The sequence below is a fragment of the Thermobia domestica genome, chromosome 1, assembly GCF_964235325.1.
Source record: "Thermobia domestica chromosome 1, izTheDome1.hap1.1, whole genome shotgun sequence".
NCBI classification, from domain to species: domain Eukaryota; kingdom Metazoa; phylum Arthropoda; class Insecta; order Zygentoma; family Lepismatidae; genus Thermobia; species Thermobia domestica.
The window spans coordinates 69403527-69429387 of NC_137454.1; the positions used below are offsets into that span (position 1 = coordinate 69403527).

A 25861-nucleotide genomic window follows, 5' to 3' on the forward strand; every position below is an offset into this window, starting at 1 on the left:
ATAATAAATGAGAAATTGTAAAGTTTCAATTTCGGTACGATTAAATACATTCGTGCTGCTATGTGTTACGTTATCCGTTAGGAGGTATTGAACAATTCTGATTCAAAGGAAGGAAATAAACTACTGTATAGTACTGGAGTTAATTTAATAGAGTTTAATTGTATAGGCAGTTCTGACGCTATATGAGACAAAGTCTATTGCTGAAAGTGAAATATGGGTTCTATTAGGGTTTTAGGGTGATATACCCACTGGTCATTGAACCTGGAATACGCGCATGGAAAGCATTAGCACTAGCAAATTAGCTATGAAGAGGTACACCATATCATAATTCTAAGTCAAAATGAAAGGAAATTAAGCGGAAACGACTGACTGTACGAGAATAATACTTTCACTATTTTAATTTCACACTATTTATTTCGAGACTTCCGAGACTTTCGAGACGAGACCGAGACTTGGTACACGAGACCGAGACCGAGATCGAGACAAGCATCTGTTGACCGAGACGAGACCGAGACCGAGACGGTGATTTTTTACTCGAGACGAGACCGAGACCGATACCGTTATTTATCAACCGAGACGAGACCGAGACTGTACAAAGTCTCGTCTCGTCTCGTCTCGATACCATCCCTAACATATGTACAAAATGAAGAACTTCAGGCAGCAATTGAGGCGAACAGTGGCCAGACATGTGACGAATTGGGACCATAGGCGGCGCCACAGTGGGTGCAGTAGGTGCAGATGCACCCACATTAACTTCAATTTTCAGATTATCTACAATAACCCATTCTATTTTGTATATTTATTGTTTCCTATGTTAGGATATAATTGAATGACTTCTTAAGTCTCTCATAAGTTACTTGGTATAATTCAATGTTTTTCTAGTTTTTTAAAGGTGAAACTTAGGGATTATTTTTGAGATCTTAAGTCTCAATAGTGCAGAGCGTTCTGGCAACAATGTTAGTATGTGTTGGCAGAGCGTCTTTGGCGAACAGTTCGATGTAATTGCTAGTTGAGTTGTTATTGTACGTACGCATGTCGGCATGTTAATTTGTCCTTAACATGTTTAAATCAAAACAACAAGGAACTTTGTTTGGGAGGATAAAACCACATCTTCAACCAAGGCTCTTGTAATTGATGCCATTAAAAAAAAGTAACCTTGTACACTTAAAAATTCTGTTATTTCTTTGAAAAATACATAACTCACATACACGTGCAACCATGTATGAAGTTTCTTTAATTATGTATGTACATAAAAGTTTTTATTACGTACCATGTTAATACTTTTTTTTTTTACAATGTCTTATCCCTTCCCAGCCTGCACTCACATTACTAAAATCCTGGCGCCGCCTATGATTGGGACTACAATTCAGTGTGAGTGGAGAAACCATTCGATAACACCTCCATCAACGTAGGAAGCACTACAAGTTGGGCCGATGGGTCCCATAGGATTTGACTCCGGGCCAGAAGGCAATGCGAGCAGACATCTGTGTTTCTTTGCTGTCTCATCTGAGGATGGAGCCATTTTTGGACAAGCTGTTGACATGTGATGAGAAGTGGGTCTTGTACGAAGCTTCACGGCACTGTCATCATTGGTTAGCATTCCACCAATCGGTTCGAAAACAGCCGAATCCAGCACTGCACAAGAAGAAGGTTCTCCTGTGTGTTTGGTGGACTGCTCCTGGCATCATGCATCGGAAACTGGTACCAGCTTGTCAGAGCATCAATGTAACTGTGTACTGTCAGCAGTTGAACCAAGTTTAGGAAAAACTCAGAACTCTGGAGCCAGCACTTCTGAATCGCAAAGGGGTCCTCCTGTTACAGGACAGCGCTAAGCCCCATGTGGCTAGGATGACGCGGGACACCATTCTATGCCTTGAATGGGAAACACTTGCATCCGCCATACTCCCCAGACATTGCACCGTCCGATTATCACCTGTTCCATTTCTTGGACAATCATCTCAGGGGACGCCAGTTCAAATCCCTAGTAGAAGTGCAAAATGCACTTGATACCTTCTTCGCTTCACGGCCCACCAAGTTCTACCGCGATGGAACCCATGACCTTCCAGAACGTTGGCAGAAAATCGTCGATGCTGATGGGGACTATGTTTGATATTCCAGGTACATCGTAGGTGACACATCGATGTTCGAAGGTTGTGGTGAAAAACGACAGAACTTTCTTGGTTACCTTTATATTTGTATTATACTTTTATATTTATTACAGTAGAAAATTTTGTTGAAACCTAGTAACCACTTCCTGTTTTTTGTCATTTTCAGAGAATAAAATATTCCATCTATGGACATTATATTGATACAGATTCGCGAACTGTTCTATCAAAATACTAAAATATGATTTTTCATATAAAATGATACACGTTATCTAGAATGTAGTTGAATTAAATTTGATTTGAGATAGACTTAAAGAGGCACTATCAATAAATGTTTAACACTTACAGATAAGTGTCTTGAGTATTAATTTTATTCGACTATTAACTGTTTAACAACGTGGTTTTAAAAATTAGAAGTCGGACAAAATTGGTACTCCCGGCACTAAAGGTAACCTTTAAACGTTTATGATTTTGATTTACGTAGTTCCACAGTAACCCGTGAATTAATTTTTCTAAGTGTATGAATATCCTTTGTGCTCCATTTTATACTACTACTTACAGTGTCAGTAATTAGCTTATATTGGTGCTTTTATTGACTTGGTACAACAGTTTTCCTAGCAGAGGAATTAATTCTCGAACGGAGAAAACATTATGTTGTACTCTACCGTAATTACACATACTCCACTTTCACATATTGTGTATATTCACTTTAATCACTTGAAACATATTTGTGTTTATATGTGTCTTACTTACAGCAAAATTACGAAGATAGTTCCAAACAAAATAAATCTCAATCCTTTACAGAGCACTAAGATGGTGATAGAAGCTTATTCTGAAAGGTAAAACTTGCTTTCTGTTAATTACTACACATAATTATACTGTTTTATTTTTATTTAATTGCATGATATATATAATATATAATATATATATATATATATAGTAGTGCGAGCAGACGCTCAGAACATCGAACCATTAATTGAAATCTTTAAGTTTTACGTCCCACGGTTATGCCGGTTAGGCTAAAAGAGACGGTGATTATGAGAAATGAATGAAAAGGTGGAATGAAGAAAGTGGGAGGAAACGGGAGAACCCCGAGAAAACCCACGAGCACGGTGTTTGTCCACCACAAAGTCCACACGGCGCGAGCTGGGATCGAACCCGGGACCCCAAGCACCGGAGGTGAACGCTCTACCACTAAGCCACCGCGCCCCCCATCGAACCATCAATTGTTTAGAGGGACTACCTTGGAGCGAGCCAAGACAGCTATCAAATTTAGTAGAGGTACTACATCATGACCAAAAATTTCTGACCTTTGACCCCTATCAAGAAGGTAGTAGAATTACCCCTATCAAGAAGGTAGTAGAATTACGTGTCCTACATCGCTACCAGGAAAATTAAGAGTTGCATGTGTCCTACCAAAAATTTTAAGGGGGACAAGGGTATGTGTTATGATCCATGGAAGACATTGTATCAGATCTACTTTAGAACAACGTTTATATTTAATTATGCACCCCCAATTGGCCTCTGAAACTTGGATAGGTCTTCCATTTTCCATTATAAACGTCTAGCCGCTTCAACACCACCTATGTTCCGATTACTTCACACATCATTAAGGACTTTACACGCATCTTTAGTCTTAAATCATATAGTTTATGTGTTTTATTATTATTGCCATTATTTTGATAGCTATTTGTATATAAACAGATGTTTCCCCAAGTTTTAATAGATGCTACTTGTTTGTAGAAGGTAGTGGAATAAAACGATTAGCATAAAAAAATCCCATGTTGCTAGAAGTTCAATTGATCAGAGCAACAACCCAGCAAATGGAAGATTTCCTGCCAGTCAAACGTACAAATTTTTGTGTAATTACATTGCATTATTGACTTGTGCTTCAGACACTTTAATGCAATTAGAAATACAAACATAGCAATCATATAGTAGGCCCTAATAACAGACTTAATAGTATTTTATATAATAGGTTACGTTTTGTTTGACTAAAATACTGCTTATTTCTGTGTTATCTAGGATTGGTACTTTCGAAGAATCTCACTATTGCTACGCAACTATTGATCACAGCGGAAGGAAGGAGCTTCTTTTTGGAACTTCATTGAAAATAGAATTTATTGAGCCAGCTGTTCGATTTTCAAAAACTGAGCTCTTATTTTATTATGAGATAGGACCTGAAGATGAACCTGCCTCTGATGAAGGTAACAGTTTATGATTGAAAAAATAATGCTAGAATATAGTGGTAATATTTATAATGTTTTAATGTTTGTGGATTAAAAAGCTCTCTATTTGTTGAGCTTAGCTACGAATGTATTAAATAAGCAGTCGCGGACAGACAGCAAAAGGTGGTCCTCTAGCTTGAGGATTTGGCGTTAGGTTAACAACCTTGTTTGAAGTACCATTAATATATATAGGATTTGAACAGGGAAACTTTAAGCTCTTATAACTGCTATCATGTTGCGTTATATCCAGGAGCGGATTAAGGGCGGAGCTAATGGAGCCCAGGCTCCGGGGCTCCCAGCCTCAGCCCCCCAACCAAAAAATAATACATCTCTTTAATACCAAAATATAGCAATCAACTTATTATAGGCTTCAGACCCATATTAATTTTTTTCCGGTCGCTACGCTCGCAGTGTCGCTAGTGTTAAGCGACTTCACGATACTTATTTTGTGAGGAAGTGGGCTATTTTGAACCTCTATTACAAAATTCCTGGTGACAATTCCTTTGAAATATCTCTGTCATTTCCATGTCGTTTAATGACATAATAGAATCCTTTGCACAGCAAAAATGTAGGAACGAAACTTTTCTAACAATGTAGCCTTGTACAGCTTTACCTATTTGTATATGATTTTTCTCCTTTCATTCTATTAGTATTTTTGCAGCGACTGTTGACCATTTGGCTTGTATTTGGCATTTGTGTGTTACACTGCGGTATATGAGCATTTAACTGTTAATAGTGAATGTAATTAAAGTAGTTACTGTAAACTGGGAGCGCATTAAAATATCACAGCATAGTTCTCGGTGTTTCGATAAGCACATAAGACTCTGGAAGGCAGTAAAGAAAATTTATGCGCTGAAATTATTCGTAATACGGGCTCCCTAGAAATAGTTGGCGTCAGGGCCCCAAAATCTTTAATCTGCCCCTGGTTATATCGTGCACTGGAAGTTGGAATTTGACCTGTAAACTACTGTTTACTTTCCGACATATTTTAAAGCTTCCAAATCAAATCTATTGTTTCGAATAGAAATCGGTCAAGGATGAGGCAGTAAAAGAATAAATGTATATTTAACGCTATTTGAAAATGTGCGTATGTCATGTTATTATAGGTAAAAGGAATGAAATATAATTGTTTTCTATATTAACTTCTACCAAAATGTAACCAGGTTTTAATAAAACAGAAGAGTGTGTTTTCTTTGTTTCCAGTAAGATTGAATATACTTCTCTCTCCTTGATCGATTTCAATCTGGACTCTTCCTTAACTCCCTTCTAGATCAATTTCAATCTGAATCCTGAACCTTTCCTTAACTACTTTCTCCTAGATCGATTTCAATCTGAATCCTGAATCCTTCCTTAACTACTTTCTCCTAGATCGAATTCAATCTGAAGCTTTCCTTAACTCAGTTCTCTTTGATCGATTTCAATCTGAATTCCTGAACTCCCTTCTAGATCGATTTCAATCTGAACCCTCAACCCTTTCTTAACTTCCTTCTCCTTGATCGATTTCAATCTTATCCCTAAACCCTTCCTTAGCTTCCTTCTTGATTGATTTCAATCTGAAGTAGCGAGGATACTTAGTATTGTAGATTTCTGTCATGACGCGTCATCCAGTTGTGGATCGAGAAGACCTCTATTTATGACGATTAATTGCTAATACAGAGGTTATTCAGCCTACGTTTGGCCGATTTCGTTCCTTCCCTCTCCTGGGCAGAATAGACTCACCCGACCTGGCTCGTGGCGTCCTGCAGTGTTGTGCAGTGGCTTCCTGGGAACGGAGTTGTTTTTCCGCGCGGACGACAATAACGCACAAAACAGGACCATTGTTGTAAGTGTTGTGTTAAATTTTTTCCAAGTGTGTGGGTTTCCGCTCTGTGACCAAAATGCCGCTCATACTAAGCCGGTTTTGGGAAGGCTATGTTGCGGCTCTTTATGACGCCCACATTAGTTTCTGTCATTAGAAAATAGGACAAGAAGAGTGGTTGCAACATCAGTTTAAGTGGAATAAAAATTTTATAAAAAAGTACAAGAGCAACGAAGCCCCACCATTTGGATCACCAACGAAGTTGCCTAGGAAGCGGGAATGCACCAAGGCCACCTCCACCATGCAGAGGAAACTTCGCAAAATGGCAATGCAAGAAAATTCGCCAACACAAAGGTTTATGGCTAATCGTCTTGACGTGTCTTTGGGGACTGTGAGCCGGACGTTACACCATCAACTCAAGCTGGAAAAAGTCATGAAAGCTCGCGGCCATCTTCTCACGGATGCCCACCAAAAGGAACGATTGTGTAACGCCTGGAAGCTGTACGAACGGCATTTGGCAAAACAAAGGTGGATGTACAAAGGTGGATGAAGAGTGGATTTAGCTTTCCGACTGCGGCAAACCGAGAGCCATCATGTACCGAGAGAAAGGCGCCAAGAACTTCAGAAGGTGAGTCCGTGTCTGTAAAGAATCCTTCCCAAAAGGGTTCATGGTCGTAACTGGCTACTGTTGCCGAGGTAAACTGAAGATTCGTAGGGTGGTGAAGAACTGCAAAATAAATTCGCAGTATTTTCAGGAGCAGATCATGCGGCAAATCTGCGAGCATGAGATTCCAACAATGTACGGAAATGACGCCAATCTGGTGCGCATTCACATGGACAAGGCCTCATCACATTCCTCACGATCGTCCCTCGCATTCTACAGGGAGATGGAGGAGGCAAGTGGTATACAGGTGATACCTTTCAATGAGGTACCTATTAAATCTCCAGATGCAAGTCCTATGAACTATTGTGGAGTTGGATTGCTGAAGCGGGCTTTGGGAAAACGGCGTGTGACTACTGTGGAAGGACTTTGGTAAGCTGTGCAAAGGAATGGAACAAGATTCCCCTCCCAGTTCTGCAGAGAAGCCTATTACAGTGGAAATTACGCTGTCGGGCTATTTTTAGGAACCGAGGGAAACATATCGAGCACTTACGGACCTGGTGCCATGGATTCTTCTAAATTTTTAGGTAAGTCGAAATTGGCCAAATGTGGACTGAACAACCTCTGTATACTGAATAATCAGCCATGGACAGACGGTAAGGGGGATCCTTCAGCTTGTGGGTTTAGTTTGAGGCTAACAACCTCATTTTACAGAAGTCTTGGATCAGGACTGGGCACGATTTCAGAAATAAAGTGAATATGAGATTGGAACATGGAATGTAAGAACTATTTATAGAGCAGGTGCATTAAAATCCGTAATGAATGAGTTAAGGAAATATAAGATGGATATTATAAGTTCAGAAAGTTAGATGAGAAGGAAAGGGACCAGTGAAGACCGGAAATTTTATGTCTTTTTATGGGAAAGAAAATAAAAATCACCAATTAGGAAGGGGTTTTGTTTACAAACGAATAGTATCAGGAATTAAAAGTGTTGAATTTGTTAATGGTAGACTTTTATTAATTATAAGAGTCAGTGGTGCGATATTATTGCTGTAAATTTACATGAACCAGGGGCGGATCCAGGACCGATTGCTGGGGGGGGCGGTGGGTTGTCATACTGCTACTTTTAAGGGCTCCAAGGGCTCCAAACTTTGGGATGGGTTATATATATATACTAGCAGCGTTCACCCCGCTTCGCTGCGGTCACCCCGGAACGCAATAAACTTTGTTACTTAGATAATTTTTACTTTTTCGCTTTCAAGTGATATGATAAAAACCATAGAAGATTGCAGTAAATCTTAACATTATATCGCCTGTCATTTATGTTAACCCGCCCCGCTTCGCTGCGGTCATCCCGGAAGTTTTCGCTTTCAAGTGATATGATAAAAACCATAGTAGATTGCAGTAAATGTTAACATTATATCGCCTGTCATTTATGTTAACCCGCCGAGTGACACGGTCATGCGGGTTGCATATAAATACGTTTATTTTTACCTATGATGAACTAACAAAGGATTTGTACGTTATGGACACTTGAATGGTCAATTATCTCAAGACACTGGTAATTAAAAATTAAAGTGATATGATAAAAACCATCTAGGGTCCAAATCCTAATAACCCCCCAAAAATAAAAGAAATTGGTTCAGCCGTATTAGCGTGATGAGGGAACAAAGGATTTGTACGTTCTCTTTTATATATATAGATATATATGAATTAAGAAAGTTTCCTCTTCTGGGGGGGGGAGATCGCCCCGATTGCCCCCCTGGATCCGCCCCTGACATGAACCAGCAGAAAGTAAGCATGACAATATAAAAGACAGTTTTCACGAGTAAGGAGAATGTGTATTTAACAAATTCTCGCAATACCACTTGCAAATTCTGACTACAAGGGATTTTAATGTGAAGGTAGGACGAGAGGATGTTTTCAAACCGATTATAGGTAACGAAAGCCTGCAAAGGGAAAACAATGAAAACGCCGTTAGACTCATAAACTTTGCAACATCCTTAAACTTTATCATGAAGAACACAAATTTCCCACATCGCGACATCTATAACCGGGGGGCCGTCGCGTGTGTTGTAAGCGCCCGGGGCGAGAATTCTCAGGCGCCCCTCCCCAGTGTGTTATGAAAAACCACCAGAGTTTATTCTGTACTCCTAGATTTAAATATGGAATGTAAGATAGAAGAAGTTTGTATTATGTCAATTTTCTAAAGTGAATGGCTTTTGTAGTTAAAATATAGAAGTTAATGAAAACGTGGTTTTGAATTATTGAAATCGAGTGATATTCTTGTTTATTTTCAATTTAATACACATCAACATAGTAATAGCATAGAATATACAAATATTAAAGCCCAATGTGTAAGTAATAACAAAAGCTTTGTAATTTTCTAACTTTTGCTTAATAAATAAATAAAAATAAAATAAACTTTTCTTTCCTTCTGATTAACACAAATTTATCCTAGCGTTGGAATAGTAAAGTAACGTTTTTCAGGTAACGTTTGTAATTATTTGCATTTGCTTCAATTCAATCCTACAATTATAATTTATATTCAAAATCAAAATGTACGGTTCGTTAATGTGTATTCTGCAAGACAATGCTAACGATACGTTGTTCAAAAACATGTAGTGTAAAGATCATATAATGATAACATAAAAATACTAATAAATTAAAATAGAAGTGAGCAAATTTAACTACATAATGACATATGCATACTTTATTCAAAGACTAAATGGCATTCTCGTGACTTTTCTGTGAGCAAATATGGGCAATATCTCTTTGAAACAGTGTTGCCACAGTCCTAGCTCTGGAGTGGGCTGAAAAATAGTACCAAATTGAAACAAAAAGGGCTGAATTCGTTATTTTATACCATCGGGGGTAAAAGTGTCGGGGAACGCGGGAGGACGCCGTCTACCCACTTTCAGAAAATATCTGTGGTGTCCCCAACTTCTAAAAAAAAAAATTACAATGGACAAAGATAGGCACGGGGGACGGAGTGACGTCATGCATCCCCCTACTTTTTGAGATCCACTTTTACCCCTGACAGTGAGTGTAATACCTGCTTCCTTAACATGAAAGTGACAGTGGTAAAGATCTATAACATCCCCCCCCTTTTCCAAGAGTTTAAATCAAGAAAGTGTTTTTTAAAATTAATTTTTAAAAACATCCAAATAAGACGACTAAAATTTCTACCACACTGCTTCTTTCTCGTCTCCTTTGTGCGCAGCGCGGATGCACTCATCTAGCGTCATTTGTTTTCCGGTATAGTTCGAATTACGAATTTTCAACACAAAGTTCGTAGCGTTATGTAGTGTAACTCACAAATATGAATGTTAAACGCATTTTTTAAGAATCCAACATACAGTATGAGTAACGTAAGATGTAGGAAAAGTCTTACTGACACTTTTGAAAAAGTGACAAGTATTTGCTAAATGGTGCTGAATTGGGTAGAATTGTACCAACTTTCTCGCAAAAGGGGCTGAAAATGCCTGCGTGGTACCAACGGGCTGATGAATGACAAAAAGGGCTGAATTTGGTACAATTGTACCAAATGTGGCAACACTGCTTTGAAATCTTTCTGGCTTAATCATTTTCAATAGCTATTATAGCCAATGAATTGAGTCTTTCCTGGGCCATTATTGAGCATAAATACGTCTTTATCAGCTTTAACTTACTAAAATGTCAATGGGACAGGCATTCTTATATATATATATATATATATATATATATATATATATATATATATATAAACAGAAGATTATTTATAAAGAATTAATGTTTGTTGGACACGACAACGATTTGTGTTGTTGACATTGTAATAGTTGACAGGACCCAGTCAGGATTTCGATTTGGGGACACCGGGAAAGTGTGTCTGGGAATACCTAGTAATGGGCAGTGGGAATATTCGCGGTGGAAAGGAAAATAAAGAATGGGAATATTCCCAGGTTTTTTTCCTGTCATATAAATTCCGGGGAAGGAATTTATTTCCATGTCTTTACTTTATCTTCCAAATTATAAGAACCGTATGACTAATTACTTTATTTTCATTTATTATGATTTACTTCTAGGTTTTAAATAATTTGGAGGTTTAAAAACATTAAAATTCGTTGACTGTACTTTATATAACTAATAATATGATTTTTAAAGTTCCGTTTCCATTTGAAGTAAAAAGTAGCAAAGTACTAATTTACAAATGATGAAAAGGAGTCAGTTTGTAAAGTAATGTAGACATTATGTAGAATTAGAGTTGAAGTACTATTAATAGACCCCGAACCACCGTTAGTAATAGACGTCGGTCTGTCTCCGACTCGAATTTCTGAACAGGTACTCGGACTTCTCTTACATGTGAATTAACGCATGAAATTTCGAGAAATAGGTAGGAAAAAAGGTCGTGTGTGGTAATGTTACATGCAAAATTATAAAGATAAGCCAGTATCTTGCAAATAATGTGAACATACGTAAATATGTATGTGCAAATGTTGATAAAATGGTGAGACACGTCTCTTTTGGCAGTTACCCAACCTAATTTTTTAAATAACATTTAAAAATTTAATATGCTTATAATATCAGTAGTAGAGTCAAGTTTCGAAAATCTACTTACATATATATTTAAACTGTTTAGCGGTGTAAAAGTATGTGGATTTATTATACCACTTTTTCACAGATTTACTTGCTTAGAACATATTGTAAGTAAATATTTTTGCGTACTCTTTAAATATAATAAAATATAAATAAATTAATATAATACTGTTTAAAGAATCTCCTGGAGACAATAGTAATAATATACTGTGAAAAAAAACGAATTTAACTTCGAAATCATAATATAGTAATAGAATGCAATTTTCTTTGTGATTGTACATAAATTTTCGGAATATTCCCATTTTGGGGAATCTTCCCAAGGAATATTCCCGAAAAATATCTTCCCGGTAATTTGCCCATCAGTAGAAAACCCACCGCCCTCAAGTACATGAGGTTCGGCAGTACCCTTCGAAACTTTTTGTAAAACTTAAGCCTTAAAATTGCATTGTAATGCCTTTTTAAAAACTGTTTTCAGTTTAAACCAATACAGGATAGCCTAAATTTGAATTTTATTAAGATTTCTTTTTCCATTTTAGTGGAGGGACTTGAGCCCCCTCCATGGCTATGTCCCTGATAGTTAATAAACACAGTTGTTGTATGAGGTCAGTACAGAATTGAAGGACTGAAAAGATATTTATTGTTATTGGAGCATTTCTTAGACGGAATAGGAGTAAAGAAATGTTATTGAATTCTACTGAAGTTTCTTCAGTTTACACCAAAGTGTCATATGGATAAGAAGTAAGTAATAGCAGATTTTGGTCAGTTTTCCAAGATAAAATGCACTAAACTAGCAGAGAAAAGAAAAGAGGCAAAACTGCATTTGCTCCAAAGTCTAAAAACGGTAGAGCTGCTTAAAATTCGACTGATATTAGGTGGGAACTTTCAAAACATTTAGAACGAAGAAACCTGATTTTCTGTGAGCTAATGTTATTGAGCTTAAAGATAACAGTAGAAACAAACATATTCGGAACATGTATAAATGCATCAATGAAGTTAATAAAGGCTACGAATTTCACGGTGATTATATGTGAAAGAAAAGGGACTGAACAATTCACACCGATACGGATCGTATTTTGAATGGGTGGAAAGATTTCTTTGAGAATTTGCTGAAAATACAGCCGGTGACAAAACTAGTTGTAATAATTCTAGAGACATCACTTGTCAACATCCTATTAAATCCTTCAAATATTGTTTTAGCAAGAATGATTCCACACGCAGATGAAATTATTGAAGATTATTTGTATAGACGGAAGTAAAATTGATCAACTATCGACCCGATATTTATCATTCGCCAAATATTTGAAAAGAAATGGGAATACAACACTCCGATACATCAATTATTTATCGATATCCGATAGGCCTACGCCTCAGTTAGAAGGGGAACATTGTACAACAATCTTATTGAATTCGGTATACCAAAAAGATAGATAATAAAAAAGAGGTTTAAATGAAATCCAAAGTAAAGTCCGAGTAGGGAAATAGTTGTTTACTAACTTTCACGCATGGCTTGAAACAAGGTGTGATGTTGTCATTATTTTATTAAACTTTGTTCTGGAATACGTTATAACGAAATATAAAGATAGCAACCAGGGCCTATAACTGAATGGCACTTAACCAGGCCATAACTGAATGGCCTATAACTGAATCACTTACCTTGATTTCTTCAATCTGGTAGGAGATGATATCAGGACAATCGAAAGAAATGCAGAGGCTTTGTTAAATATCTACAGGAACATGGGTTAGAAGCAAACACAGAAAAAAACTAAACACATGGAAATTTATCATTACCATTATGCTGCAAATTATGGATACATTAAAATATCAAGTAAACTTTCGACAAAGTGGACACTTTCAAAAATCTATGATGAACAATAACATATCAAAACTACATCCCTGAAGGAAACAAATGTCAACGAAAAGCAGGGGATTTTTGTTATTATTCAGTCCAAACTCTTCTGTCTTTGCGAATTCTATCAAAGAATTTGAAGCTTAAAATATACAATACGATAATTATTACGTGTTGTGCTGTATGGTTGTAAAAACTCGCAATTTATTTGAAGGGAAGAACGAAAACTGAAAATAATTTTAAAGAGGTCTTGAGAGAATGCCGGAAACTTCACAACGAGAAACTTCATAATTTATATCGCTTAACTAACATTGTTAACTAACTAACTAACTAACTCTATGGCCTATGGAACCCGGAGGTTCAATGCCGCGTTCACAAAAGCTCTCCACTGACTTCTATCCTTAGCTAATTGCATCCAGTTTCTACTTTGTATTCCAATCTCTGCGAGATCCATCTTAATATTGTCCTCCCATCTGCGCCTAGGTCTTCCTAATGGTCGTTTTCCTATGGGTCTACCAGTCAAGACTTTGAAAGCGTTTCTACCTTCTTCCATTCTAGCTACATGACCTGCCCACCTAAGTCTCCTAGACTTGACGACCCTAACAATGTTGGGTAAACCGTATAAACTATGTAGTTCCTCGTTATGAAGCTTCCGCCATTCCCCATTCTCGTTCCTCTTGGGTCCGAATATTCTTCTCAGGATCCTGTTCTCAAATACTTTCAGTCTATGTTCTTCCCTCAGAGTAAGCGACCATGTTTCACAACCATACAGAACAACAGGCATGATTATCGTTTTATATATTTTAAGCTTCAAATTCCTCGACAGAATTCGCGACAACAAGAGATTTTGAACCGAATAGTAACACGAATTCCCTGCTTTTAGTCGACATTTAATTTCTTCGTGAATATGATTTTCCTCTGTTAATATTGATCCTAAATATTTGAAAGTATCCACTTTATTAAAAGCATTTTTTAATATTTTAACGCCTCCACGATTTGCCGTATTACGGTCCCGACGCACTTCCATGTATTTAGTTTTCTCTGCATTTACTTCTAAACCCATGTCCCTGCAAGCGTTTAATAAGATCTCTGCATTTATTTCTACTGTTCTCCTATCATCCCCTATTAAATTTACATCATCAGCATATGCCATAACCTGGTGAATGCCGTTCAACTCTAGGCCCTGGTTGCTATCTTTGATTTCCCTTATGGCGTATTCCAGCACAAAGTTAAATAATAATGGCTAACTAACATTGTTAGAATCATTAATTCTAGTGTGCTCAAATGGACAGTTGATATAGCCAGAATAGATAAAAAAGGAGGAATGCTTTAAAAAGTTTAATTGAAAAGCCAATCAGAAGATCATTAGGTAGACCTAGGCGCAGATAAGGACAATATTATGTCGGATCGCACTAAAGTGGGATACAAAGTAGAAACTGGATCTAGTTAGCTAAGGACAGAGGTCAATGGAGAGTTTTTGTGAGTGCCGCATTAAATCTTGGGATTCTATAGACCATAGAGTTATCGATCATAGAGAATGCGTTCAAAAGATTCGAAGAAAAGGCATGCCAAATTTAATCAAAAAATTACATATTTTTGAAAGATATCAGTAAGACAGACACACAAACATAGAGGAGGTAAAAGAGAAATCCATGTGCGTTTAATATTTATTTTTGTTCGTATATTCGCTTATCAATGGTTTTCATTTCTTGAGTTTAAAATCGGAGAAGGCGTAGAAGGTAAACTTGATTCTCTCAAAACTTAAAGAACACATGTTACATGATAAATTCCATCATATGTTTTTTGATTTCATAAAACATGGTGTGTATTTTCTTCGACACTTAAGAAATATTCCTATTACCTGAGATTAAAATTAGCTGGAAACAGAAATTTGGCTGCCTTCTTTTATACATTTATACTTCGATTATAAAATCTTATTATATTTTCAGAGGAGGTTGAAGCTACTAATACGTCCCTCTTACCTGTGGCATTGAACCTAACAATTGATTATCCGTTCTGGTTGTTGTCTGGAGACAACATACTGGAGGAGCAGTCATTTAAGTTAAAGCCAGGTGATAGCGTTGGAATAGTTGTATACTATGATCCACATTGGTGTCCAGATCTATACTCAAGATTAGATACAGGAAAACTTATGCTCAACTATGAAGGACATCCTGTAATGGTAAGCACAGTTACATTTTTGTTTTTAAAAGTTAATTACTAAACAATAAACTGATAAGCAAGTAAAAAAATTTAAAAATTGATTCTACTTTCAGGGTGATATTAGTTTTCCACTTTCAGGGTGCAAGTAGTGGCTTTTATTATTTTAAGTGATACGAATAGTACTGTACAAGTAATCATAACTAAGTGAATCATCATAAAACACACTTTCACGTATTTATTATTGTTTTCATTAAGAGTTCTTTCTTAAATAACTATCTTTACAATCTTTAGCTATAATCTCATTTATAAATCTTAATTTTTAAGCAGAGTAACAACAAGAGCAAACGTTGTCAAAATTGTGCAAATTAGTGCGTCAGTGTCTGGTCATCTCTGCTTCTAGTTTGTCTATTGAAAGAGATTTTAGTACTACAGACTACATACTCAGTTAAGGAACGGAGAAATGCACTAAAGCCTGAGATTACTGATTCTATTTCCGTGCTATTTGATGCGTACTACGACATACAGTAAAGCGATGTTCATTCTGCACATTAGTTTCGTAGGAAAACTTACGTTTTCATTTTGTTCCTATCAGCTATCCCTTCTCTTATATGTGACGCTAAGATGCATTTCCGGTACTGCTATTTACATATTTATTCCTCAGGGGATATTTGTGGGATTCTTCATTCAACAATATTATGTGTTGATTTTGTTTGATTTACTGCCGCACATTCCATCGTAGAACTCTTTTACTTTCTTATATCTGTCATTATGTTACAACTATCTTTTGCACCGTTTTTTGCAGTGCCCGATCCGATCCGGCTCGACCCGGAAATACATGTGCCCGGTTCGGTCAAATAGCATTTTTGTCCGGCCCGGTCCAGCCCAACATACTTCAAACGGGCCGTGCCGGGTAGGGTAATCCGCTAGCCCGAACAGGCCCATGCAGGGTTATGCTATAGATATGATAAGCCTGTGTTGGTCGTGTTAATGACTGTGTGGTCATATACTTTCAGATTCTCTTCATTGTCGGCACATTAACATAGTATCTCTAGAATAAGCAGTTACGTTACGAGTTTTCTTTACTCGCTCTTTACTATATGTTCTTTACAGTCCTTTAATCTGCAGCCTTAACAGCTCTAGATCTGCTTCAGCTTTACCATCAGCTTAAACAGCGAGTTTTGCTTGTTGGATATCTTAATGCATATCACCGTCTGTAGGCTCTATCCACACTGACGATCATGGGCATCAGGTAACAGAATTTGTTGAGAAAAGTGGGTTGCTCATCCCTAACAATGGTAGTTCTACTCATTTCTACACTGGTAGCCCCACGTAGTCGCTAACTCTTTATTTTTTGGTGCCAGCGGTCCCGGATTCTTCGATTCCTGGTGGGGACACTTGACCAAAAAGTGTAAAAGCTTTTTGAGGTCAGCTATCCTGAGTGAAATTTTTCTGAATTTTCCTTATTAACACCAGCAAATGCCGGGATGGTACCTAACATACAGGTCCCAAGCCGCTACCTTCCTTCCCCAATCCTTTCCTTTCCTTGGATAATGTGATCATCGAAGGACATCACCCCTCATGCCGTGGTGCGCTAACAATGTCATAGATGCCGAAAGCCCAGAAATCTAATTCCTAAACCCTAAATCATTTCTTTACTGCTCATAGTACCTATTCTTGTATCGACCTCTTCATGTGTAGTGCTGTTCTCTCGGCCTCATTGACACGGAGAGTGCATCCTGATCTTTGTGGAGTGATAACTTTCCTTTTTTCCTCGAGACGCGTGAATTCCGTGAGTTCAGTGAGTTTTATTGTCGTAATAATTTTCCTGTTGCTACTCTAGCAGAATTTTCGAGCAGATTGTACTCGATGCTGCTCATGACTCCATTCCACATCGACGTTCCCCACCGGCAAGTTTCATGGGGGTCTGCGTAATTCCATGCGGCTATCCAGGTTAATCTGCGAGCTCACTCCAATTTTATTCGTCATCCAAGTGATGAAAATCTCTAGTAATTTTGTATTCTGCATGCTCGGGCTAGACGTCTTCTAAAACTATCGCAGCACCAAAGCTGGAAAATTTATGTTTCGTCCCTCAGAAGTCGAAAACCCATGTCTACTGTATGCCATTGCGTTCGCCCTCTTATTGTCACTAATTATTCTTTAGGCGTGCCTACTTTATCTGTGGATGGTGTCTTAGAGACTAATCGTTCAGAGGTAGATACATTTTGGGAAACAACTTTGCGACTACCTCTGAGTCTACACACTACCCTGCAGCATTTGATTGTTTTCGCCTTAGTCTAGAGCGGATCCAGTTAAACTTCTGTAACACCAACAGCGAGCAATATAATACCCTTTTTTACGCTTCTTGAGTTAAATTTTGCTCTCCGTAAATCGTCCAAAACTGCTCCAGGGTTTAATTGTATCTTCTATGATATGTTGTGCAATCTCTCGAGCGATACACGGCTTGTATTCATGTAACTGTATAATCGAATCTGGTCGGAGGATACTTTCGCACCTCGTTGGCATGATGCTCTGATTCTTCCCATCTTGAAACGAAGGAAAACCCAACAAGTCGTATAAGCTAGATACAAATCGCTCTTACAAACTACCTTTGTATGCTCCTTGAACGCATGGTGAATAAGCGCCTGGGGTAGTACTTTGCAATCTTTACATTTCTTCAGCAAATATCAAAGTGGATTTCGCTCTTTCCGGTCCACTACTGCTCGCTCATTTCGAGGGGCTGATTTACGACGCCTTTCTCAACGGCGTACACCTTGGTGTTCTCTTTAGTGACTTGGAGAGGGCGTATGACAACATTTGGTGTTACAATATATTAATATAAATATATGACCAAGGTCTTCGTTGGCATATGGCTCATTTTATTGTGCATTTTCTTCATGAGTGACATTTTATAATGCATGTAGGATCTAGTCTTTCAGAGAGCTTTGTCCAAGAAAATGGTGTTCTAGATGACAATATACTTAGCGTTACCTTGTCTGCTGTTCCGTCAGTATTCTTTCGCAAATCCAAACTTCTACGTATTTGTGGTCTGCTTTGATATGTATGTTGATGACCTCATTTACTGTCGCTTCCTACACCTTCGCGGCCTTACACAATAGACTCAGCTGACTCTACATCGTCTTGCTCGCTGGTCGGATGAGACAGGGCTTCGATTTTCCGCCGAGAAATCCCAATGTATTCACTTTTGTCGCTAACGCATTTATATTGTTCACCCGGTTTTGTATCTCGATGGTACTTGTTTCTCGTTCGTTGATATAATCTGTTCTCTGGGTTTGACTTTTGATTGACACTTACACCCTATATTCGCCATCTTAAGTACTCATGTCTTCATGCTCTGAATCGTCTTCGTGTCCTCTCCCTTCGCACCTGAGGTGCTGATTATACTGTTCTGCTACACTTATACCGTAGTCTAATCCAGTCCAAATTGAAAACGAATGTACTACTTATGCGTCTGCTCGCTCTTTCCTGCTGGGACAACTTGATACAGTCCATCAGCTAGGAATTCGACTAGCTACTAGTGCTTTCCATATTAGTTCCGTTGCCAGCCTTTAATTGAATCCGTTAGCTTATCGTTGTGCAAGACTTCTCAATTAGTCTACTCATGTGCGTTGTGTTCCTGACAATTCCCTGCAGACTTCCGTTCCATGGTAGGCAGATTTACGAGCGCTATGCTTCAGTACTCGCCCTTCTCACACATGACTCATTCGTACGTGTGAGAGTTTTCTCATTGATTTTGTTTGACTCTTCCTTTCGTTGCTTAGTCTTGTGCTGTACACCTGTGGCTGCTTGCTCACTAAACTCGATTCGCGCTTGACTTCACACATGAAATAACACGCCTGTCCGCAAGTATACCAGCAGAATTTTGCAGCATTATTAGAGCAGTATCCCGATTTTAATGTGTTCTATATGAATGGTTCTAAGGATGGGAATTCTTTTAACTGTGCCTTTATCACCGATGATAGCAGTTCAGAATTTAGTCTGTATCATCTGTGTTCAATATTTATTGCTGAATTAACTACAATTAAGCTTGCTTTTGACTATGTATACACCTTTCGTTACGTCGTGTGTTGGTTTGCATAGACGCTCAGAGTTTAGGGTATGCGTAGACGCTCAGACGTTGTTATGAGCCTACGGAATGTCTTCGGTAAGCACGCCCTCGTTCAAGGCATAATTATGAGATGCCATCAGTTACAGCAACATGATTGTGTTGTCGTTGTCTGCTAGGTGCCGGATCATGTAGGCATTTGTGGAAACGAACATCCTGACACAGCTGCCAATAAAATAAGGTCTCAACAGATCAACTGTAAATATTTAAAACAAACTCTGCTATATTGGAGTAATGTTCAAGTATACTCTCATTCATAATTGATACTGTAATAAATGAATTGATTAAAGTATGTTTTAATAAACAGTTTATTTATTTACGATTTTAGGAAATTGGTGGTAGTTTATTTCGAATCTAACCACTGGAGAACGGCTTCCTCTTCTATTAGCGAGGTGCTATAATTACATTTGTTTCAGAAATAAACAAGCTCAGTTCGGAGAAGATACCAGTTAACGCCCCATCTATCGAAATCGAGTTGTTAGATGGAATTATTTGGGTTCGGATGACAGAACAATATGTAGTTAGTTCAGAGTATAATAATAACGTTAATCTCTAGTTCAAATTATTAAATTCTTGTAGTAAAATTCATCTAAAATCATTTATTGCTTACAACGAAGATTGTTTACAGAATTACACGTTATTTTCAATCACATAAACACATTATATTTCGCAATAATTATCAATAGCTTTACAGCAATGCGATGCACGTCTGTATTATACGATGTCTTGTTGAGTTATATCTTGATAATTATATATGAACAAGTACATGGTAACGGAACTGTTACCTTAGTAACCGGATCACTGTCACAACTACAAGTAAACAAACATTTCTACCTAGTGACAGAAAAATAAACACTCACCAATGAACGTTATTCATGACATTAATTATAACAACTTTTCTTCTTCTTCTAATATGTAGCTAGTACCAATTAAAAGAGGACTAGCTCAAGAGAGTAATGCTCCCGGAAGTAGGAACGAAAACACAGTGCTGATTGGTTGGCGTTATCCACTTCTTGCCACGTTGCATTCAAAGAGCAGAAATCAAACGATTGTTGTTGTCGATCTTCGTTTCCGAGTGGGCTAGCGCTATATGCTAGTAAGAAAAACCTCTTTTGGCATGAGTTCAAACCCGGCCCGAGGAAACTTTTTTTTTTACATTTTATAACACTTTTTAAATTAAAATAATATGAAAATAATACTCAAAAAAGTGGTTTACTTACTTTTGTGCAGATAAATAGTAGTAGTAGTAGGAACGGGTTAGAAGTCCCGCAGGGCTCGTTATGTTCCCCTTGTACTCCATGATATAAATTTTGTGACCAACTTAAAACAACTGGCTAGGATAGCGCGTAAAACAGCTGGCTAGAGTAGCGCGCGAAAAAACGTACTTCTGGGAGCATTACTCTCCCGAGCGGGCCGTATTAAAATAGCACTTTTGCCCTAATAAGCAGAGTGAAATACACATTACCGTTATAAGAGCAGGTAGCAGGGAAACTTGCATGGTATGTAGCATTGCAATTCATGAAACGTTGAATTTTCTTTTCCAATTTACTCAAGTTTAAATATGTCGTTGATCATTATCTTTCCCCAAACTGCTCGATTTTGATCTTAAGTCGCTTTAATGAACTCACTTCCACAAAGAAAACAATATTGGGTGGAAATTATGATTCATATATAAGCAAGGTTGTAGACAACAATGGTTAAAATTCTCTCTTGTGAGCATATAACTTACAGATTGTAAGTATAAACGATCTTTTATATGTATTAACGTGGTGTACTTACATTTCAACATACAGTAATTGAAGACTCTGCGGCAAAACCTTCCAAGTCCAAAAAGTGAAAGAGTAAAGGAGATAGCTTCACAAAGGTTCTCTTCATCCGATTTTCTTCAAACTTGGCACATATATAGTAGACTGAAAATAAATCGACAATTACTTTTTTTTGTTTCGTTCGGAAAATAGGTTAAGGGGGGCAAAAGGCTTCTTTTCAGAAAGAAACGAAATTCTTCAGGAAAAATCGGCGATCACGTATCCCATTATGTTTGTAGGCACATATTTTGAAATAATATTTTTGGCCCTAGTGTCCCCGACGGGGTCCAACTCAAAATTTGCAATTGGCAAGGTTGGTCGAGTAGCATTTCGAATGAAAGCTGTTGTTAAATAGAAGAAGATAGAGTAACTCTCGACTCTCTACAACAGAATTGTGCAAAATGGCAGCATGTCAAAATGGAAACACAATGTGCATGAAAAGTCTATGGCTACCTTTCTAATGTGAAACGGTGAGACAGATATGAAACAGGAAAACACGTATTTCATAATTTTAAAAATACACAATGTATTAAGGCAAGGCGCAAAATTTCGAAGTCAGGTGTACTCGCTAATCCAAAAATGATGGTCGCCAATATCTCTCAACGTACACATTATGAGAGGCATTCGCCCCCAGCGTTTGGTTTGACAAAGAAAGAGATTAGAACAGGGCATACAATTTCCAAACCAGACAATTAGATTCAGGATAATCAATTTTGAATTGGACAATTCATATAGCTACATATTAAAAAATATTTTATATTTTTCTATTGAGGAAGGATTTACAATGTTGTGAAGACTTCACTTTCCATATCCGTTGTGAAGACTTCACATTTTGTGTTTTCTCTCACTCAGTGACATTTTTTGTGTGCAGAAACTGTGCAGGCCTATGGGTTTATGCAGAAACCATTCCTACTGAATACTGGTCGCCAGCTCTAAATTTCTAGTCGCCAGTGGTGACCGAAAATTTTGCGCACTGTATTAAGGTATAAAAAATATGACCCAGTCGCAGACGTGTCCTATTCATAATTTTCAAACAGCAAGGGTGGTCAAATTGCGTATCGTTTGGGAGTTGTTATAAACTGAAAGAAGCTGGAAAAAGTCTCGACTATCTACGCCTGTCAATAGAATGGCGGATCAACATGTAAACACAAACTTGATCGAAAAGGCCACTCCTATAGTTCTGAAACGTTGATACAGATGTCAAAACAGGAAAGCACGTATTCCATCATTTCAAAAGTAGGGTAACGTAGAGACGACCTAAAATCACTTAACATTTGTTCTGTGTGTGTATGGAAAAAGGATAATAGATAAGGGGTAAACACCTCCTTTGAATGAAAAAAGTTTCCCTAAATTACTAGTCATGCAATATCTGTCAAAGGGAAGGTAGAACTATATAAAATATTCACAAAACATAAACACGTCAGAAGTATGCAACTGGTGTCTAGGGAAAATTAGAGTAAAGTAGCGTAAACCTTCCAGCAGCTGAATAAAATGGACACCATATTTAATAAAGCTCGGCGCTAGAGAAACAATATGCCTAAGTACAGGTGACCGGAAATTAGGAAAAAGGGGGGTTTGTTGTTTCTGCGGGAAAACATGAGGCTTTTCGTGTTATGTGGGGACGAAATCGATACTGAACGAAGTACAATTCAATAGCTCCGTGAATAAACTAATGTTATTCAAAAAGTGAAATCTAGGAGGACACGAGAGACACAAACAACGTCCCAAGGAAATGAAAATATGCATGGAGACCAACGTGACTTTGTCACACAACTGTATGTTGATTACAGAGACCTTTGATGTAGGCATGACCATTCTTGCTAATATTGTTATGCCCACAAAAGAGGCGTGAATATAGGGGACTGGAATAATTTGGGCACCAAAATATTTAACATATTGTAGGTTGTCTTTGCATTGACAGAGCTTCGTTTGTTTATCAACGGACATTTCTGAGCTCTGGCACCCTTGGATAAGGAAGCTTTTGTCCCCCCCCCCATCTTATCGTGATTTTCCGCAGAACACAAACATATGTACTTGATCTTCCTTATTTAACTACTCCCAAACGTTGTACTTCATCCCGCTCGCCATTTGCAAATTATGCGTTGGACTCCGTCGGGGAATCTTGGGGCCTAAAATGTTTTTTCAAAACATGTGCCTACAAACATAATGGGATACATGGTCGCCGATTTTTCCAACTACCGAACAGTTTCCGAAACAATGAGTCTCACTTTGTGGACGCCTGCACTAATATCGGCAAATTTGTCATTTCGAAGGGGTCCATTGCCCCCTGCAACCCTTTTGTCGCAGAAACGACAAAATACGTATTTCCTACTTGGAAGTCATCTTTCCATCGGCAGAATTTTGTTTCTTTAAGGTGACTCTTTTAATTAAGGGAGCCCTTTTTTTGAAAAGGGCCCTTTGCCCCCCTTAACCTATCTTTCGAACGAAACAAAAACACCTGTCGATTTATTTTCGGTCTACTACGTGTGTGCCAAGTTTCAAGAAAATCAGATGAAGAGAAACCCTTGTGAAACTATCTCCTTTACTCTTTTTGGACTTGATGGGTTTTTGCCCCAAAGTCTTCAATTTTGTTCATATAAGAATAAACTTTTAGTGAGACTTCACCTTAATTCTTATTATTCTTAGTACAGTATTTCGTTCGGAATTCGAACGTCTCAGAACTCAAATAACTTGGAATACGAATGAAAATTTCAACCAGTGGGAGAGCCCAAAAGTTTAATATTGCAATCATTCACTTTTATTGATTATCCTTCTCCTTTAACATAAAGTATACCGGTACAGTCGTAGAAAGTTAAACTTAAAAAAAAAAAAAAAGAATCATTTTCATGTCAAATTTGGAGCAAATTTTGCTTTGGAATATGAACGTTGCTTTGAAATCTGAACACCGAACATACATTTCGTGTGTGTTTTAGCATACGGTTCCCTGCACTTTGTCATTCAGTTCGTTATCGGTAGCTGGCGTGATAGCATTCCGTGTGATTTTCGCTGCTAATTTTATGTCTTTGTACCTGTTTTACGCGATGTTTTTAAATATCGCCATATCTTTAAAATATTAATTTTTGATCAAGTATTATTATTATTTGTTAACATTTTATGTTAAAATCCAGTGAATTTCCTGTTAAAAATCATTCAAGATTTTTAACCCAGTAAAACCCAGGCACGAATTATAGTTCTTATTATTTTAAAGAAAAAAGGTTTCTCAAACAGATTATGTTCGTATTCCAAGGTATCAATTCATAATATTAAGAATGCATGGTGTATATTCTTTTAAGATTAAGCTACTTTTTTCAAAAAAATATAAATCATCAGACAATATTAAAATCTGAAATAATTTTTACTTTTGTTATTTCAGCAATCAATAGATCTGAAAGCTGAAGTTAATTTTCCTAACGTAAAAGTTGAACCACATATCGTGATCTTTCCCTGCACATATGTTGGAGCAGAGGCAGAACAAACTGTAGTTATCACAAACACAAGCCCTCTTCCAGTGTCTTTCGAATGGTTTTGGGTAGATCCTTCAATCGATATTAAGATACTAGAGGAACCAAAGGTACCCTTAATTGTTACTGTTTCCTAATCAGATTTTCTAGAGTTATACATAACAATTATTTCTTAAAATTTCACTAAATGTATATACAGAGACTATTCTGCGTATATGTGACCAAATTGTACTTCCTAATAGTTGCGAAAATACATAGTTCTAGATTCGGCAGTATTCGATGTGTCTCTCCTGGTTCCGATCAAAGGCCTGAACTTAATTTCCATTGCAGAAGACTCAGTTGTAGAATCAAGATGGAGATCTTCTTCCATTCCTCTTTCACAGCTTCCAGTCCACTGACAGTGATCACATGTCTCTTGTCGAAAGCCCTCTTAAGAAGTCCAAGTCCACATGTCTTCTGCTACAATAGTAGTACCATAGATCAAACCTTGTGTTGAAGCAGAAAACTGAAAAGCATTATAATCACAATATTAACGTGCATATATAATTTATAGACTTTAGGCAGGCGTTCGATAGCGCAAATAAAGACGGTGTGTTTAAAGAAGTGGCAGCAATGGAAATTACGGATTTTTTTTTTTTTTTTTTTTTTTTTTTGCTAGCCGAGGCTAGCTACCCGCCCGAAAGTAACGCCCTCCATGGGGAAAGAGAAGTTTGGGAATTGGGAGGAAAGGACTGGGAGATGGTCTAAGGGAATTTTCATTATTTTATTATCACTTTATTTCATAAAATTTATTATTATTCAACAGGTGGATATTGCTATCTTTGCGATAGCAATCATGAGGTAGGGGAATGTCGGTATTGCATGATTGATTGTAAGAGTGGACAATACTGTCTATATGGGAGAAGAGAAGAATGAGATGACTATGAGATGAGGTGCACTAGACAACACAACACGAGGGTGATTGTTAGAGGACAGATGCAAGTTAATCTTCTCGCTTGGGGGCTACTCCAAGCATTGATGAGAGACAAAAAATTACGGAAAAATTGAGCAGATTTATAAATATGACTATGGCAAAGTTGAATGCAAGAATTAAGATAGAAAATAAAATTTCAAGTTATCCTTATTAACTATTACTATTAGTAATATTTGTCACTGT

At 37.5% G+C, this 25861-nt stretch overlaps 1 protein-coding gene across 1 annotated transcript in view; it reads left to right on the forward strand.

The window, feature by feature from the left end:
• The window catches only part of LOC145685560 (hydrocephalus-inducing protein homolog), a 130170-nt gene that overhangs the window by 99515 nt on the left and 4794 nt on the right, over positions 1 to 25861 (forward strand). Inside the window, exons 18-21 of the mRNA XM_081757973.1 lie at positions 2861 to 2944; positions 4131 to 4312; positions 15103 to 15335; positions 24618 to 24815. Of these exons, the coding sequence (XP_081614099.1) occupies positions 2861 to 2944; positions 4131 to 4312; positions 15103 to 15335; positions 24618 to 24815 (697 nt within the window). The remainder of the gene's footprint in view (positions 1 to 2860; positions 2945 to 4130; positions 4313 to 15102; positions 15336 to 24617; positions 24816 to 25861) is intronic.